Source organism: Mya arenaria, chromosome 6 (genome assembly GCF_026914265.1).
Source record: "Mya arenaria isolate MELC-2E11 chromosome 6, ASM2691426v1".
In the NCBI taxonomy this organism is placed as follows: Eukaryota; Metazoa; Mollusca; class Bivalvia; order Myida; family Myidae; genus Mya; species Mya arenaria.
The window spans coordinates 13,727,539-13,745,962 of NC_069127.1; the positions used below are offsets into that span (position 1 = coordinate 13,727,539).

The 18,424-nt window shown below is 34.3% G+C and overlaps 1 protein-coding gene across 3 annotated transcripts; it reads left to right on the forward strand.

Annotated features, from left to right (window-relative positions):
* The first annotated feature begins 1,333 nt into the window (after positions 1 to 1,333).
* LOC128238512 (PRKC apoptosis WT1 regulator protein-like) lies at positions 1,334 to 17,194 on the forward strand. 3 transcript variants are annotated; one of them, XM_052954501.1, is made up of 7 exons: positions 1,334 to 1,936; positions 2,188 to 2,304; positions 2,606 to 2,695; positions 5,415 to 5,449; positions 6,689 to 7,238; positions 7,829 to 7,933; positions 10,843 to 17,194. In XM_052954501.1, the coding sequence occupies exons 1-7, from the start codon at positions 1,571 to 1,573 to the stop codon at positions 10,942 to 10,944; spliced, it is 1,365 nt and encodes a 454-aa protein (XP_052810461.1). In that variant the 5' UTR covers positions 1,334 to 1,570; the 3' UTR covers positions 10,945 to 17,194. The 3 variants fall into 3 exon arrangements, with proteins under 3 accessions (XP_052810461.1, XP_052810460.1, XP_052810462.1); XM_052954500.1 differs by having other exon boundaries at positions 1,334 to 1,935; positions 2,178 to 2,304; XM_052954502.1 differs by lacking the exon at positions 2,606 to 2,695 and having other exon boundaries at positions 1,334 to 1,935; positions 2,178 to 2,304.
* Positions 17,195 to 18,424: the final 1,230 nt, after the last annotated feature.

Genomic DNA, 18,424 nt, shown 5'->3' on the forward strand with positions numbered 1-18,424 from the left:
TGTTTGATTTTAAATCCTGAAAATTATACACAAAATGTATCAAGATGGCCATAGTTTGGAATGATGGCTATGATATTAGAACCTTAATTTAAAACTGTCACTTTCAAGTTACTATAACCTCAATTAAAGGTGTTATGAAGCCCCTTAATCCCTTAGGAATTTATGACCATGTCACACATGTTGCCCATTAATGAATGTGCGACCTTCATTCCATTCTTTAACTGCATATATGAAAAGACAATACAATGCTTATAGCATTTTTTTACATTTATACCACTTTATAATAGAATGTCCTTATTTTTTTTTAAACTGAGAAATAAAAAATGTTAATAAAATCTTATATTCCCCTTATGGTGATAATTAAAGAAGTCCAACTTCAACACATGTAACTTATGTAATTTGAAAGCATTTGGAACTCAATCTATAATACATTTTTATCATCTTTGAACTCAATGTATACTTTTGTATTTCTTAAACATTGTCTGCTAAATCATGATATTTTGAAATATTATGAAGAATTTTATTTTAAAGTTCAACTCATTTTATTGTCTTTTTTATTGATGACAAAATGTTTTTAAAAAGTGTTTAAAAAAACTAAAAGAAAAACAAAAGCTTTTTCAATTAATTGATGGAGCAGTACCATGTACATAATGTATTGTATGAGGATATCCTCAGGGAGATAAGGAAGATTTATGGCTGAATGACTAAATAGCTAAATGGACAGTCGAGCATTTTTTTTACTTATTTCAATGAAAATATTTAATGAATTATTGTATTATCATGTGTTTTAAGTATGTATATTTTGTATGTATTACATATTTTTTGTTTGTTATATTTTTAGTCTTAATATATTCTTGATTTTTAAAATAAATTTCAAAATAAATTGTTTTCTGTTGTAGTTATTTTCTTAAAAAGGTGAGAAATTAAGGGGTTGAAAAGTCTTCGTTTATTAGGGGTTGAAAAGTCTTTGTTTAAGGTGGGGTTGAAAAGTCTTAGCACTTTCAGGGGTTGAAATGACAAAGGGGTTGAAAAGTCTTTGATTTCACAAATGACAAAGGGGTTGAAAAGTCTTGGGGTTGAAAAGTCTGACAGCCCCTAAAAGACACTTAAGACAAAGAAAAAAAAACTGATAGTCAAAATAGTTGCAAAAAGCAGATTAAAAGTAGTCCAAACGAAATAAGCAAATAAATCGTTTGAATTTCCCGACAATTTGCTTTTCACGCACGGCATTGTTTATAGGTCCGTGAGTAAATTCACACAACCAGGGCCTCAAATATGAATGAATGAACTATGACGGAACAGCAGGTGCTTGCTGTGATTCATGTTCGGAAAATCACTAGTTTTCGCGGCATGCGTAAAATGACAGGACATGAATAACAATAATACAATTTGTGCCGTGTTTGAACTAAAGGTGATGGCAGTGATATAGTCGTGTTGATATACCAGTATTCTTCAGATATATCATATATAAACAAATATAATGCTAATTTAATTCAGAAATTCGCAAAATTAGGAACAGGAAATAAATGCTAGTTAATAGTACAATTTTCAAAAATAAAGTACTGTTAAAATGGCATCAAGCTCAGTAAGTCAAGAAAGTCTTGATATAACTGAGGATTATGAAATCACAGCTCGCCGGTCAAGAATCAGAACTTTGAGAGCCAAAGGGGCATTTCACAAACCAGGTGATCATGAACCTGATTCTTTTGGTGATCGGGATGGTTGGGATGTGAATGGTGGGGACGGTTCAACTCTCCAGCCTGGCACAAGTGCCGGTGAAGGAATCATTCATGATTCACCATCTCGGTCAGCAGCACAGAGGATGAAAGACAAGAGACGGCCCAGTCATCTTCAGAAGGGGAAGCCATTGAAGGACAAGAGAAAGCTGCGTGAAAAGCGAAGAAGCACTGGTGTGGTTCATCTTGCTTCGACAGAGGTATTACAAATATGAAGTAGAATATTTCATAAAATGTTGATAAGTTTAATTAAAAATACAGCATGTTTTTATATATCTTACGTATTGACAATGCACACCTGAATATCAGTAGCAGTCCTGGAACTCTATTCAAGATATTTCTTTAGTTTTACCACAGACCTATAAACCCTGGTTTATAAGTCTGTGGTTGTACCCCTTGACAAAGTTGAGAAGCATATAATAATCTATACTTAACTTACTTGGTTTCACAGAGCACAGGTGACTCTTTGGACGATGATCACGAGGAAGAGAAAGTTCTAACGGAGGCAAAGCGCAACACAACGTATAACGAGGTGATCGATGATGATAACCCTCAGACACCTTCTGAGGTGAGACCTGTTTTTTTGTTTTTTATTTATTTTTTGTTTTGTTTTTCAAAAGTCATTTTCAGCTAACATTTCCTCCCTATTATTTGAACTTCAGTATATTTATAGAATTTAGTTAGTTTTTACGGTGAATTTGTATTTGTTGTACTCATGTACTCAATAGTCAAGTAAAGTTTAATGTAGCTTCACCCTGTTGTCTTTCCCAGCAATTTATATTTTCGTGATGTCAACATCCTTGTTTTCCAACACTATCAATATGGATGATTCAGTGTAACTATGATAACCATGTTCCCTTACCCAACAGGTGATGCGTAGGATACAACAATTTCAGACTTTGACATTGACTTCTAATAATAAACCTAGTCAAGAAATTGTTTCCTCTACGAAGCCTTTGGTAAGTGTGAGGCACAGATGTGGACTAGTGTGGACAAGTTGTCTCTTGCTGTAATCTGCTACATAACTTTAAATTGTATTTTTGTACCTTCTGCTTTGTTTCTGGTGCTGGCCTTTACATTATTATCAAGAGCTTACTGAAGTGTATTCTTTAACAAATGGTGTTTTATCATGCAACATATTGGTAACCATATTAGTGAATCGGTATCATTAATGTCATTTAAGATATATAAGCAATTCATGTATGCGGGTTAAAAAACTTGAATTTGCTGAATTGTGAATGGTATAAAGATACCCATGCAGTGTACGAAATTCAAATTTGATTCCACTAGCTCATTCGGGCTACCAGATAGGAAATTTTACTAGCCCAAAACCAATTTCACTAGCCCAAACTTAAATACTATAAAGTATCACTTGTTCATACTAATTTTTGGAAGTTTAAATACAATACCACAACGATTCTGATCATCTAATCAAGCACGCTCATACAGTTTCAATAAATGTTCCCCAATCTGAACAATGCGTCAATAATAAATTATAGTCATACATACATTAGTGTTGTCATCAAAAGTTCAGTAACTAATAAAGTTTTCTAAAAGGTGATAAAAAGAGAAAAATATTTTCTGAACATATCATTTATTAAATGGAAAGAATAATTCATGTACTTAAAGTTCAGTTATCCAATGCATCCTTGTCAAATCCGATATCCACCAGCGATTGTGCAATGACATTTTTCTCTTTTCAACTTTCAGTTTCACTTTCAAGTTTCGGAAGAAACAACAAAAATATATCGATGTTTATATTGCCAATATTCCTATAATTGTTCTTTAAAATGAATGGCAAAGCAATTTAAAGGTATAAAATAGAACCTTACTGTACTGTACACTGACAACGATTACTATATCCGACAGTTTTCCTTTCACTTTGATTAAATTTGTCTGGAAGTAAAGGGGCACCTGTTTTCTGCGCATTTAAGACGATGTTTGTAGAATGGTTATTTTCTGTTCGCATTAAAAACTTAAATATCTTTCTTTTTATTTTAGCAAATAAATTAAATATATTTAAACGAAATAAATAAAATATCAATGTTGATATTGCTATTTTAGCATTGTTGATTTGCATAGTCATCGAAGTTGTCGAAACAGCCGATGTTATCCGTTAATTTACATAATGGGCGGAGTTATTGACGTCATAAAGTTTGACTGCTGCTATAAATAGACACACTTAATGGTTAGAACAGAACAGAACAAATTGTATTTCACGTAAACTATACAGTTTTTTGTGTTTCATATACATATTAAATAAATTACAATTACAATTATACAATGTAATGTGAAATATTAAATCAATATTATAAATAATCTATTTTTAAGGATGAACTGGAATAGAAAACACGAATCAATCAAACTATAATAGTATACAGTACAATAACCAATAGTTTGCTTTTTATATACTAGTATATGTTAGAAACTGATCGATAATAACCTGTCACTTCAGGCGTTAATTAATTTTGACATGTGTTTATATTCATTGATTAAATAAACAAACATTCAGCACGTGGCTTGAGCCCTGAATCACAGAGCAATTAGCTTTTTGATCATCGTAAATTTCGGCGAATCCGACTTCACCGTTGTCAAGGCGACTTAGTCGCTCCAGTCACCTTGAAGGACGCATTCTTGAATAATAAGGTTTTGCATATAAAAAATACGATGTGTTACGCGTTTAATTGGTATGTGTTTTTTCATAGTAGGAAAAAACAGTAGCCCGGTCGGGCTAGTTTCTGTGGAAAATCAGTAGCCCCAGCTGAAATTTGGTAGCCTCGGGATATCGGGATACCGCGAATTTCGAACACTGCTCATGTATAATTCAATATATGCCTTAAGCTATTTCTATGAATTACAAAATATCTATTGAATGTCACCCCTTTGTATATATTGACAACTACACATGAAGATGATGTGTGTAAAAGGCTTGTACTATGTTTGAGAGTGGTTTGTGTTTTGTTTTTGTCTACATATTTAATTCAATATAAGCGCAGTAACAAGTAAGTGGAAGATAAACGTTCAATAACTATTGTGCAGATAAATGCTATTCATTTATACTGCACACAAGTAACAGAACATTGTCAGTCAAAACATGGTACAAACCAGTTATGTCACCCACTAACCTCATGATTGAAATTATACACCTCTGCTTTAACTCTCATGTATAGTTTCAAAACTGGGAGTTATACTTAAATGATATTTAATTCCGTAATTATTATGCGAACTAGAGTCAAGAAACCTTACGGGAATGTTAAAGGAGTGATGGAAGTTTTGCACCTGGTGTTTTGTTTCCCGTTGCACTTAGTAAAACTAGAGTTATGGCTCTTGAATAAGCAAAAATTGGCATGGACTTGTGTCGCTCATAACTCCAAAACTATATTACCTAGTGTCATGAAACCATAGGGCAATTTTAATAGGGCAATGTTGCTGTGCGCCTCGGGTTTAATTCCCCCCCTGCACTTAGTAAAACTTAAGTTCTGGCCCTTTAATTAGTAAATTTGTGTTGCTTAAAACTCCGAAACTATATTTCCTAGAGTCATATAATCTTAGATACACTGAAAAGCCATGTGGTAACTGATCTGAAAGAAAGAGCCTTTAGGTCTCAGTGTCTGTGTCATTATTTAGGCTTTTTACTTTCAAGGTTTGAACAGTCACATATTGTATATAATCTTTCAGGCACCAAAGGGTTATGTAGCTAGGAGAAATAAAAGGTAAGTGGTCAATACAAACATGTTGGTTATCCAAGCTATGTTTCATACTACGCTGTTGACTTTCGCATTATTGAAACTAATGTCTTTAAATAAGAAAAACCTAAGACTATACAGTATTAATTGTGTCTCCGCCATTCATTGGGAGACATTTTGTTTTTGCCCTGTCTGTCCATCCATATGTACATCATACTTCCTTTCTACTCTTCTACTCAATAACTAGAGAATGCTTGCACCCAGGAACTTCATACTTAGTATGCAGGTTAGTCTTGATCAGTAGATGACACTATTGAATTTGACATCAGCAGGTCCAATGTCAAAGTTGCAGTGGCATTAAGGTGAAGAAACGGTTTATGCTTGATAACTTAAAAATGCTTGGGTCCAGAAACTTCATACTTAGTATGTGAGACAAGTATATAACCCCTTTTGATTTTGAGATAAGTAGGTCAAAGATTATGGTTGTGGTGACCTTCAGGTTAACAACGATATGTTGATGGTGACCTTAAGCTGAAAAATGGTTTTCTCTCAATAACGCTTTGGAAGCAGGATCTTCATACTTGGTATGCCAGTTGGTCATGACTAGTATATGACCTTTACTAGTTCGAGATCGCTTGCACGCAGGATCTTCATACTTGGTATGCCAGTTGGTCATGACAAGTACATGTATATGACCTTTACTAGTTTGAGATCGCTTGCACGCAGGATCTTCAAACTTGGTATGCCAGTTGGTCATGACTATTATATGACCTTTACTAGTTTGAGATCAGTAGGTCAAATGTAAAGGTCACAGTAACCTTAAGGTGAAAAAACAGGTTCTGCTCAATAACTAAAGAAAGTTTCAGCCCCGGAACTTGATACTTGGTATGCGAGTTGGTCATGATTAGTACATGACCCCTATGGATTTTAAGATCACTGATCTTATGTAGAAAATGATCACTATTGAATATGGGTGAATAGGTCAGACGTCGAGGTCACTGTTTGTTTGTCTTCAGTCCAAAAGTACATCATTGATTATTTCTCCCAAACCACCATACAGTGGGGGAGACAAGCATTTTTTTCAAAAGCACAATCTGTAGTTACTGCTAGGTTAAGCTGACAGTAGTGTCATAAGAACAATGTTTAAAACACTTAACTGGTCTTTTTAACATGTTAAGTTGGACTTATTTAACTTTTGTATCCTTTGAGATGAAAGGCCTTACCTGGTGTGAATTAATTAATAATTTTGTTGTATGATTTTTGCAGTCCCTCAGACCTGGAAGCAGATCTAGAGGATAACCAGGACTATGACAGTGCTGTTAGCCAATCAGACACCAGCTTTGCTTTCAATGACCAGTCATCTAAAGAAGCCTCAACCAATCAAAACAAACCACGAGTCTGGAGTAGCCAATCAAAGTTTAACTCTTATTCAACAAACTCCAAACCTTCAGTGACTCAAAGTGATCAACACAGTAGTTCCTCACAGAGCCCATTGTCCCAGCAGAGCTCTGGATTCACGAGGAAGTCAGCCTATGACAATGACCGGTCCCCAGTCTTTCAGCCTAGTCAGCCCAAATCCCCTCGGTCTCCCCGCTCCCCAAAGTCTGCAGGTCAGACTAGTGTGGGCCGGGAGCCGGTGCGGGCAGTGCCCAGCGTTATGCACCGGTATCCTGCAGAACGGGAGAGGCAGGATGCAGGAGCAGGGTACCGATCAAAGATAGAGGGAGTCCGGGGGCCTTTTGGCCAGCACTTTGTGAGCTCCCTAATAAACAAGGAGAACAAGGATGATGATGTTGCCCGCAGGCGGCTTGAAAAGGTATCCCACACAATTCATGCACACTTGGATTTATAACTTCTGGTTTTGAATGTGTTGATATCTATCAATGTCATTGTATATGTTGCACTTAAAGTGACACTCTCTATTCAAAATCATTAAATACACCTGTATAACAAACATAACTTTTGAGTGATAAACCTTTAACTACTTACTAAATAATGCATTTATGGAAAAAATTAGTTAGTGATAACAAGATTGTAACCGTGTATTTAATAGCTGAAAACGCTAAATTATTACATGATAGGTGAGTGCTAAAAGATTTAGTGTGATCTACTTCCTCTCATAAGGTAGAAATACCGTGTTTTCTGCACCTTTCTTTCAAATTTAACTCTGTGTCCTTCTTAAGAATCATAGTTTTCGACATTTATTCATCCTTTTTGATATATTAGAACAATTAATTGTGGAATATCTTATTTGGGAGTAAGAGTGCATCTTTAAATACCGATTTGTTGTCAGACTATCCTTCTTTCCCAACTATGAAATCATAAATTACTTCATTTCATTTCATTTTCATTTCAAGGCAATATGTTCCACACCATTGTATCTGGTACTGTGCATCTGTGTTACAGGACCTGGAGCGTGAGCGAGATGAGAACCGGCGCCTACAAAATGTGCTGGAGGAAAAGGACCGCAGAATCGCTGAGCTTGAGAGAAAGGTTGCTATGCTCAATAGGGTAGGTACTTGTAGGGGGAAGGGGTTGGAGTTGCGTACATGCATTTGTGCAATTTGAAGTTTCTTGACAGAACAAAAATCATTGATTATATAAAAATTATATTATCATCATCAACTTTCTGCAGTTTTCAATTAATTTCTCTTTATAGAGTTTTCTTTTATGTAGCAGCTGATACAAAATCAGTTGTCATTGTCGGCAACTATAAGTACTGCTTATCTATCATGTGAAAAAAAATAATAGTGAATCATTTTTGCAATTCTAGCAACTTTCTCTAAATTGAGGTATATTATCAGTGTTGTGTATTGTTGTACAATTTACTTTTAATTTCATATTATTTGTTTAGTTTTGTTATGGAATGTTCATAGGCGATTACTTTTTTAACTATGTTTATCCCCATGTCAGCATGTTGAGTTTTAGTAAATTGCTATCCTCTGCTTGTACTATAGACAATTATTATTGCAAAGACCCAGGAACTTCATTCTTCGCATGACCAGTAGATATTCACGCTAGATTTTTAGTTCAGAAAGTTTAAGGTCAAGGTCACAGTGACCTGAGGTGAAAAAACATTTTTTGCCATATAACTTGAAAACATTGGGGTCCAAGACTTTATACTTGGTATGCAAGTTGGTCATGACAAGTAGATGACCCCTTTCGGTTTTAAGATCAGTAGGTCAATGGTCAAGGTCGTGGTGACCTTCAGGTGAAAAACGATGTTGGCGGTGACCTAAAGCTTAAAAAAAAAGGTTTCAGCTCAATAACTAAAGAACACTTTCACCCAGGAACTTCATACTTGGTATGCCAGTTGGTTTTGACTAGTAGATGTCCCCTATTGATTTTGATCAGTAGGTCAAAGGTCAAGGTCAAGGTGACCTTGAGGTGAAAAAATGGTTGCTTCTCAATAACTCAATAAAACTTGCATGCAGGTTCTTTATACTATGCCAGTAGGTCATGACTTGTTGATGACCTCTATTGATTTTGCAATAAATAGGTTAAAAGGTCAAGGTTAAGATGACCATGAGGCGAAAAAATGGTTTCCTGTTGAATTAGTAAAGAACACTAAGCCTTGAAAACAGGAACTTTAAACTTGGTATACCAGTTGGTCATGCATATTTTATGACCGCTTTAGATTTTAGAATCAGTAGGTCAAAGAATGCAGTGACCTTGAGATGTACAAAGGTTTCCGCTCAATAACTGAAGAATGCTTGCACCCAGGAACTTTATACTTGATATGCCAATTGGTCATGACTAGTAGATGCCCACCTATAAATTTTGATATCAGTAGATCAAGAACAAAGTGACCTTCAGGGGAAAAAATAATTTCCAGTAATAGCTAAAGAACACTTGCACCCAGAAACTTCATACTTGGTACATTAATGCTAGTTGGTCATGACCAGTAAATGATCCCTATTGATATTGTCATCAGTCGGTCAAAGATCAAGGTCGCAGTGACCTTGAGGTGAAAAAAAAACGATTTCCTCTGAATAACTAAAGAATGTTTTCGCCTAGGTATGCCAGTTGGTCATGTCTAGTTGATGACCCCTATAGGTTTTCAAGTCAGTAGGTCAAAGGTCAAGGTTGCAGTATATGTTGCAGTGACTGTGAGGTAAAAAAAACTGTTTCATCTAAAAAAAAACGCTTGCAAACAGGAACTTCATACTTGGTATACCAATTGGTCATGTCTAGTAGATGACCCCCTATTGATTTTCAGGCCAGGAGGTCAATGGTCAAGGTGACCTTGAGGTAAATTAACAGATTTCACTGATAAACTAAAGAACATTCATACTTGGTTTGCTAGTTGGTCATAATAAGTAGATGATCCCTTGATTTTGTGGTCAGTAGGTCAAGGTCACAGTGACCTTCAGGTGAAAACAATTTGATGGTCACCAGTCTGTACAACACACTTCTTTCCGCTCAATAACTTAAGAACTCTTGGACTCAAAAACATATTTGGACCCAGGAACTTCATACTTGGTATGCAGGTTGGTCAAACCCCTGTGTTTGATTGTCTCCAGTCCAAAAGTACACATTTTATGACCATCAATGATTATTTCTCACCTTTGACCACTAAATGGGGGAGACAAGGGCTTTTTTCAAAAATGCAATTTCAAGTTATCTTTCTACTTCCTGTTGTAGAGTTTTCAAACTTTATATGAACATTAGTCTTGGTCAGTAGATGCTCCCTATTGATTTGGGATGAAAATTCAAGGTTATGGTGACCTTTAATAGAAAAATTATGGGCACTTTTGTTTTTCTGATCAATAACTTTTAAACAGGTTGGTGTAGAGCCTTTTAACTTGGTATACATATGTGATAGTCAGAAGATGACACCTATTGATTTTTTGGTCAAATGTCATGGTGACATCACATCCGATTGTGGAATTCTAATTTATATTATATTATTTGCCATGATTTGTTGATATCAAACTTTTCATATTGTACCTTTTCTTTATTAAACAAAAGCTACAATTTCATAATAAACAATAATATAATTGGAGACAAGTATCGGTAAAGTAAGAGTTGCTGAATTTAAATACCAGGCCCCAATTTCTAGAAACTTTTTAAGCTTTACAGGCCTAAGTCGCTTATTTCAATTAGCCAAGATACATACTTATACTGGATTTTGATAAATAAAAAATGGCTTCTTCTAATTAGCATACAGATTTGTCTTATATAATTTATAAAAACTCATAAATAAGTAAATATAACGCATATTATAGAACAACAAAAATAGTGAGTTTAGCTTAACTCTGTTATAAGGGACTTAAGAAGTTTCGAGAAATTGGGGCCAGTGTAATATTGTCAGCATTGTTGGTTATTTAACAATGGTAAGAAGAGGCGTTATGCATTAAGTCACATTAAAATTGTATAATGATTTATTGTGTAATGTAACTTTTTCTGGTTCCCTGCAGGATGTTGAGGAGTGCCTGGAGGACAATGAGAAGCTGGAAATCGAGAACAGGGCCCTTATACAGGCTGTGGGCCAGCTCTCCACCCGGGGATCACATGTGTAATCTAACCTGCATAGGATGACTCCATACTTAGAAAACCAAGCCACACCTGGGTCACACTTCACACCTTCGCTACACTCGGGTCACACCTTCGTAACACTAGGGATACACCTTTGCTACACCTGGGACACACTTTCGTAACACTAGGGATACACCTTTGCTACACCTGGGACACACTTTCGTAACACTTGGGATACACCTTTGCGACACCTGGGTCACAAATCACAACTGGGCTTCAATTTCCCTACACCTTGGATACACCGTCACAACACCCGGGACGCATCTTAGCAACACTGTGGAAACACCTTTGGAAACACCTTTGCAACATCTGTTCCCTTGAGGATCTAATTAGAAGTTTACATGCCTGTTTCATGCTGTTCAAACATGTATTTATGAAGCTTGGCTTATCAGTTAATCAACGCCAAGATCTTCTCGAGAAATATAAATTGACACTTTAATCTAAAAACACATATTTACAATATCATTTATGATTATTTTTACATACCTAATGTCAAATTATGAATTTACAGTGCAAGGGTATGGGAGGGGCTTTTGTTTTAACACCTAATCATGAATATCTATGAAATACTTAAATATGTCTGTAACAAGTAGTTCCACTATCCGGTCAGTTCAGGGCACCAGTCAACAGACATCATATATTGAATGATATAAATATATGACCAATAAATACACATAGTTTCTCATTGGTCCAGAGCACAATGGACAATGCAAAATATAAATCATATTTCATAAGTTTTTTCCTCATATTCATGGTCTAAAAATAACACCTTATTGATACCTATTCCATCAGCTACAAAGAGATGTTAGTTTGGATGTAGGGAAAATCCATAGACATCATTTCCGTCTAACTATTCCCAATATAACGTTGAAATAATTTAATACATTTTACAGGAAATAACATTAAAAAGTGCTTTATTGTCACACTTTATAGCTTTATTATAAATATTATTGCTTAAGACTTTTTTGTGATTATGATTATTTTGGATATAAAACTACCCCTGTCATATAATAAAACAGTTGTTGAATAAGGAACCATACAATGTGAACTGATATTCACTGGCAGAAGAACATAGGGACGGAATATTACTTTCTCCCAGTGAATATTAGATATTTATTTTATGCCTATCAATTTCCTTTTCCGTATCCAAAAGTGAAAATACAGCATGCTTCATAATATCCCATATTTATTAGATATTTGATGAGATTCTAGTAATACAGAGAGCTAATACAACGTGGTTAACAACTAATATTCTACAGCTTGTCTTATACGAGGCTAAATTTGTTAATATGAATTTCTACAATTTTGATTGGCTATTTTGCCAAATATGGTATTTTTGATATAGATCTGTTTTATTATCTATCAAATCTCTCACAAATTCTTGAAAGAAATGCCTCCCTTTACTAAATGGTCATTTTTAACGTTTGTATTAATAAAAAAATAATGAAATACCTTTAACCAAGTTGATTTTATATTGGCCGAGTTATTTGATTGCTGTCTGCCCTTTCAGCTCAGGTCAATACTGCTGACCTTGAACAAATAACTCGGCCAATATGGAATCAACTCATTAATAACATTATAACATTCAATGACTCCCAAGTCAATACCGGCAATTGCATAAATGGAATGCCATATTTGATTTCTGTAAATCATCCTACAAATAACAATTCATAGCAATCTATCATGTTAGGATGACAGTTTGTGTTATAAGTCATGGTTGTTACCACTATGTTACTGTTTTATGTATGATATGCCTGTTAATATATACCTACTATTATTTGATAATAATTATGATTATGATTTATAATTATGATTTTTCAGGGGTAAAATTGGTTCACCCGGTATTGTGTATGCATAGTTTATTACAGTTTTCATACTTATTTAAATGCAAATACAATAATATTGTTTAATTATTTATGTGATACTGATGCTTTTTTTATTTTTCATTCATCAAAACATGGTTTAAATTTGTCACCTATTGCAGAAAAAATACCCATAAAAAGCCATTTTTATTTACAATGTCTTGTGCAGGATTTTAAGTGGAAATGAGTCAATTCTTGTGTCGACATGTATCTCTTGTCCAACACTCAGCAGAATTGGTCCATGTTTATGACATAAGACACCTTGTGCACAAATTCCAGTAAATATGTGTTCATACAATAGTTGTTATTTCCATATTTGTAAACATGTCAGATGATTATATGTGCTACTTCCTGGAGTGGATAATGCTTAAAATAACCAGCCCACAATATACTGTATTTTTGTTTGGTTCATTGTGGCAATGCGTGACCCATTCAAGTGCTATAGCATCATTGTTAATGGTTAATCAAAAACATGAGAGAAAATGCTCTTGTTGAACATTAAAAAAATGGTTTGGCTTTGATTTAGAAAATTCTGTACTAATCGGTTGTTGATTACAGTTTTGTTTTATTAATCAAAGTTAATAAATTAAATTAAGCTTGAAAATACTTAAGTCACTTAAATGTGAAGTCTCTTAAACACATTTTGTTGCATTGGAAACTAATGCAGGTTTTTGTTTCTTTTAACAACTTCAATTTAAATGTTTTGTGTTTAAATGAAATCTTGTTTTGTTTAGTCTAAATCGTGGCAAAACAGTTGCTCAATAAGTACTCACAGCTCCAGCAAAGACAGGCTGGATTTTTCTCTTATGACATTTTGCATAATACAAACAGGATTAGCACTCTCAATATATCTGAACTGGGAGGAAAAATGTGATCTGAATGAAATTTCCATTTACACATTATTTTGCAGCTTTCAGAATGTTAAGACCATACAAAAACAATCAATTGTTCACTGTTCGTCAGCATGATCGTTACAGATAATATTTGAGACTGTGTTCAGAAATGTTGGCCATATTGTTGTTGATGCAAAATATTTTATAAAATCTGTGTTTTACTAAAGGCAGAGATATTTTATACATATATATGGATCTAAGATGGAAAAGATGTGATTAGAATCTCACGTTGTTATTTTATTTAGAATATATTCTTTATCTTCTTGTATCTAAAATAAGGAGACAATTGGACATTTTTGTCTTTAACTTTAATGATAAAATAAAGCAAGAGCCATTAAACACATACGCATTATTTTTAAAAACTACCAGCTTAACAATATGATTGAAATATATATCATAATTCGCTTGTTGTGAGCCAAAATGATTTAATTACTTCATTGAAGGAGGTAAATTAAATTGCAATTAAACTTACATTAAGCGTGATTTTGTTTTGTGTTTATTACAAACATTCCATGATTAAATATCTTTCATTTTCAAGCAGTATTGAATGTGTTGTTTATGACAGGTTGTGCTATCTATTTTATTAATCAATCTTGATAGCCTCTAATATAACATGGGCTTCTATCTGCTTCTATCTGCTTCAAGAGAAAAATGATAAATGATATAAAATATTATTGGGTATATATTTGCTTCATGCAGGTATATGCTTCTGTGTTCATTACAATGTATTTATTCATTCCATTTGCTCTTTGTTGATGATATTTGTGTATTTTCACTATTTTGTAACCAAGAAATAAATCATGTACGTTGTTAATGTAAAGGGCATTCCGAAAGATACAAAGACTTCAGTAATGCTACAAAACTCATAATTTTTGTCGATGGGTTTTTAGAGCAGTTGTAACTTAATTTAATTTTGTTTTGTGTGTTTGGTAAAATATTGACATTTTAATTTGATCTTTCACTTGTCTCATTAAACATTGCTTTCCCTATCAGTAAAGTTACAGTTTTCAATATTACTGGCTGAATATCGCTGATATGATGTCACTGTTTTGATGTCACAGTGTAAGTTATTTTTAGGATTTGCTAACTCATGTAAATTAGGCTAGACATTTATTTCAAGTTTTACTTTTAAGTTCAAACTTTGCTATCAACCAGTACAATGGTGATCACTTGAAGAAATAAATATCATTACATATCGTCTATGAAGTTATACAGTGTTTTCAAGTACTACTCAAATTCTGATAGAGCTTGTCTTGGGTTGCTAGTTCTGTTCATAATTTTTGTTCAATATAAACATATCTGATGTACAATTAATGAATTTTGGTTGCCTAGTGACCCCATGTTACTTTGTTTTCATTTGAAAGGGTTTTTATGTGTAGAAAGAGTATGTAAAAAAAATAAACTAAAATTAATATTACAAACAAACTTTTATGGACTTTAACAATGACAAAATGGTCATTTTTTATATCTGATTTCAGTTGAATGAATGAACAAAAACATGAATTGCAGTGGATTTATCTTTATTAATATCTCGGTCATTTATTTTACATATTAGTAGTCAGAGAGCAATCCCCTTTCAAATAATTCAATACATACATGAGGTCAGAAGCGTCAGAAATTGTCATTATGACCACTGGCTCGATGTAATAACACACTTATTTTTACATGGAAAACCTTCAGAGAAAATTAGCTGTTGGAATGTGTCAGAACGATATAAACCTCCTGGATATTTGCATGCGTTAGGTACCGCTTTGTTGTAGGCTGTAAAGTTTTTGGTTTCAATTGTTTTGTGTGCTACAAATGTTAAATCAAAGTAACATGTTATCTGTTTTTGTATACAAAAATGTCTGTTTAATTATTTCTCTGTTGTGATTTATATATTTATATATATATTTACATTATTTTGTTATGTACAGCTTTTACACTATATTGTGTCAAATATTGTGATGTCCAGCTTTAAGTATTTTTAGTTTTTTTCCGTAGTCGCTTATTGACTCTAAATTAGTACATGTTTTAAACATGATTTGTTGGATTGCTTTAGACATCAACCGTAGCTATTCATTTCATTAAAAATGAGTGTAATAATATATACAAACAATGTAGGTAGCACACATGTTATTGTATTAGTGTTTCTGTTTTTCAGAGAATCCATTGTGGGGATTTAACAAAATAGTCTTGTCATGAGCTTATCTTTGGATAAGCCAATATCATATCTACACAAATGTACTGCAATATAAACTCCAGGGAAAACACCTGAATTTCTACCCTCAAGTTCAGATATTAAGTGGTATGTGTTTGATCTTATAAGTGTTTTTCATGAACAGTTGAATTAAGAATCAAAGTTTTACAGACAATACATGCACAGAACAGAACAGACACACAACCATATACACAGAGCAAAACAGACACTCTACATCCAACACATGATTGAACATTCACCCTATAGAAGATACAGAACAGTTGGTCTACATCCGACACATCACTGAACAGTCACTCTATAGGAGATACAGAACATACGATCTACATCCGACAGATGACAGAATAGTTCCTCTATATGAGATACAGAACAGACGGTCTACCACCAACACATGAACATTCACTCTATAGGCGATACCGAACAGATGGTCAACATCTGACACATGACAGAACAGTCACTCTATAGGAGATACAGAACAGACGGTCTACATCCAACACATGACAGAACAGTTACTCTATAGAAGATACAGAAAAGACAGTTTACATCTGACACATGACAGAACAGTCACTGTATAGGAGATACAGAAGACGCAGTCTACATCCAACACATGACAGAGCAGTTACTCTATATGAGATTCAGAACACGCGGTCTACAACCGATTTTTGACAGAGCAGTTACTCTTTAGGAGATAGAGCAGTTACTCTTTAGGAGATGCAGAACACGCAGTCTACATACGACACATGACAGAACAGTTACTCTATATGAGATACAGAACACATGGTCTACATCTGACATATGACAGAACAGTTACTCTATATGAGATACAGAACACATGGTCTACATCTGACACATGACAGAACAGTTATTCTTTAGGAGATGCAGAACACAGTTTACATCTAATGACTGGACAGAACTGTCACATAACAAAAGACAAAGGACACAATAGGTCAGATAGTCGACAAGCGAAACAGAATAGAACTGTTACTCAACAAGAGACACAAGGCACAAAAGGTCAGCCAGTCTACTAGAGACACAGGACAGAGCAGAAAACATGCTACAAAAACACAGTATGGAACAAAATAGGAAGACACACTAATATGTATCAATATCAATAAATGTTTGGGCTACTGCACTGGAATGGTCAGTGAAAATTAGGAGTTTGCTGGGGTTGGACCCATTCCATAAGACATTTTTAGTAATGGAATGGATAGATATAGAACATGGTTGTGATTTAACCAGAACTTCAATGTGAACGTACTACACAATAAAATATATGTCATAACTATGTTTTGCTTTTACAAATATGTATTTACCAAATCATTAATAAAATGGTTTAGTGGAATTTATGTGTTTTGGGTGCTAAACCTATATTTAGATATGCTTTATATCATTGGTGCTTTATTACTTCGTCGGTCTATTGGTCAAACAACAATCATCTACATCAGGTTCCAGATCTGACAAAAAGTACCTCGGAGGTATCAGTAGGTTCCAAAAGGAGCCTTTTGCCACTGGTGTTGAAAACCCCCAAAACATTTGATCAGTTTTGAGTTTTGTTTTATGCTGTGACAGCATCGACCTCAAGTAGAGAACCTTTTGATGCATCTTTTTTGGAATAACTACCTCGGTGTGCACACTTTCAAAAGGTTTGCTGAAGACCATGAGTCACCTGCTGCAAACTTCATTCATGGTGATTTCTATGTAGACTATGGGTTGAAATTAATTGCGCGTGTAAGGGTCGCTGTTAAACTGATGAAAATGAGCATTGACGTGAGAGGACTGAGACACGTTTCTCTCCAATTCAAAAGAATTATTGGAGAAGCTTCCAGTACATAGGCTGAGAATCTCACTGACGTTGATATTGGCCATGACTAGTTGCCTTAAAGTAGTTCTAGGCATGAAGAAAGAAAAGGGGTGCATTGAGTCCGATACATTCAGTTAAGCGTCGCCTGAAACGATCACCCTAATCTAGCAGATTTGGACGACTCATTGACAGTAAATTTACTGTCAAAATGGGATCAATGGCGTTCAGATATTGGTGATTTATCGTCTGTGTATTTCGATGAGTAAAACAAAAATACTTCACTGAAAATAATGTAGCTGATACTTACCACTTATTGCTGACAAAAATCAGATCGTAGATTTTCATATTTCCGTTCATAAATTAATGTGTTATGGCTTAAACCTTTAGTAACGATTTAAGAATATTACATAAAACATCAATTTTTGAACTCAAACATAAAAATATGTGATCTGTTTTTTTGTCAGCAGTCTTATATAACTGGTTTCCATGGATTTTCCCGTATGGAACTATTTTTATTGTCATTACGCAATTACCTCCCTTGAAGAAGACCGTCGTCTGTACATAGCACCAACGAAACCTTGTCAACGCCGAGTATGGTATGTTTATAATATACAATATGGCACTGCTATGTGTTGCACATAAAATGTTTATATTTCCCCCCATCAACTTGAGTTTTGCGGGCTAAACTGGATACGAGGTTTGATTTCTAAT

Bases quoted from the DNA above. Each gene is read 5' to 3' on its own strand.
- LOC128238512 (XM_052954500.1), top strand. From the start codon at position 1,571: ATGGCATCAAGCTCAGTAAGTCAAGAAAGTCTTGATATAACTGAGGAT. The intron at 1,936-2,177 runs GGTATTACAAAT...CTTAACTTACTT, and splicing joins GTTCATCTTGCTTCGACAGA to GGTTTCACAGAGCACAGGTG. The intron at 2,305-2,605 runs GTGAGACCTGTT...CTTACCCAACAG, and splicing joins ACCCTCAGACACCTTCTGAG to GTGATGCGTAGGATACAACA.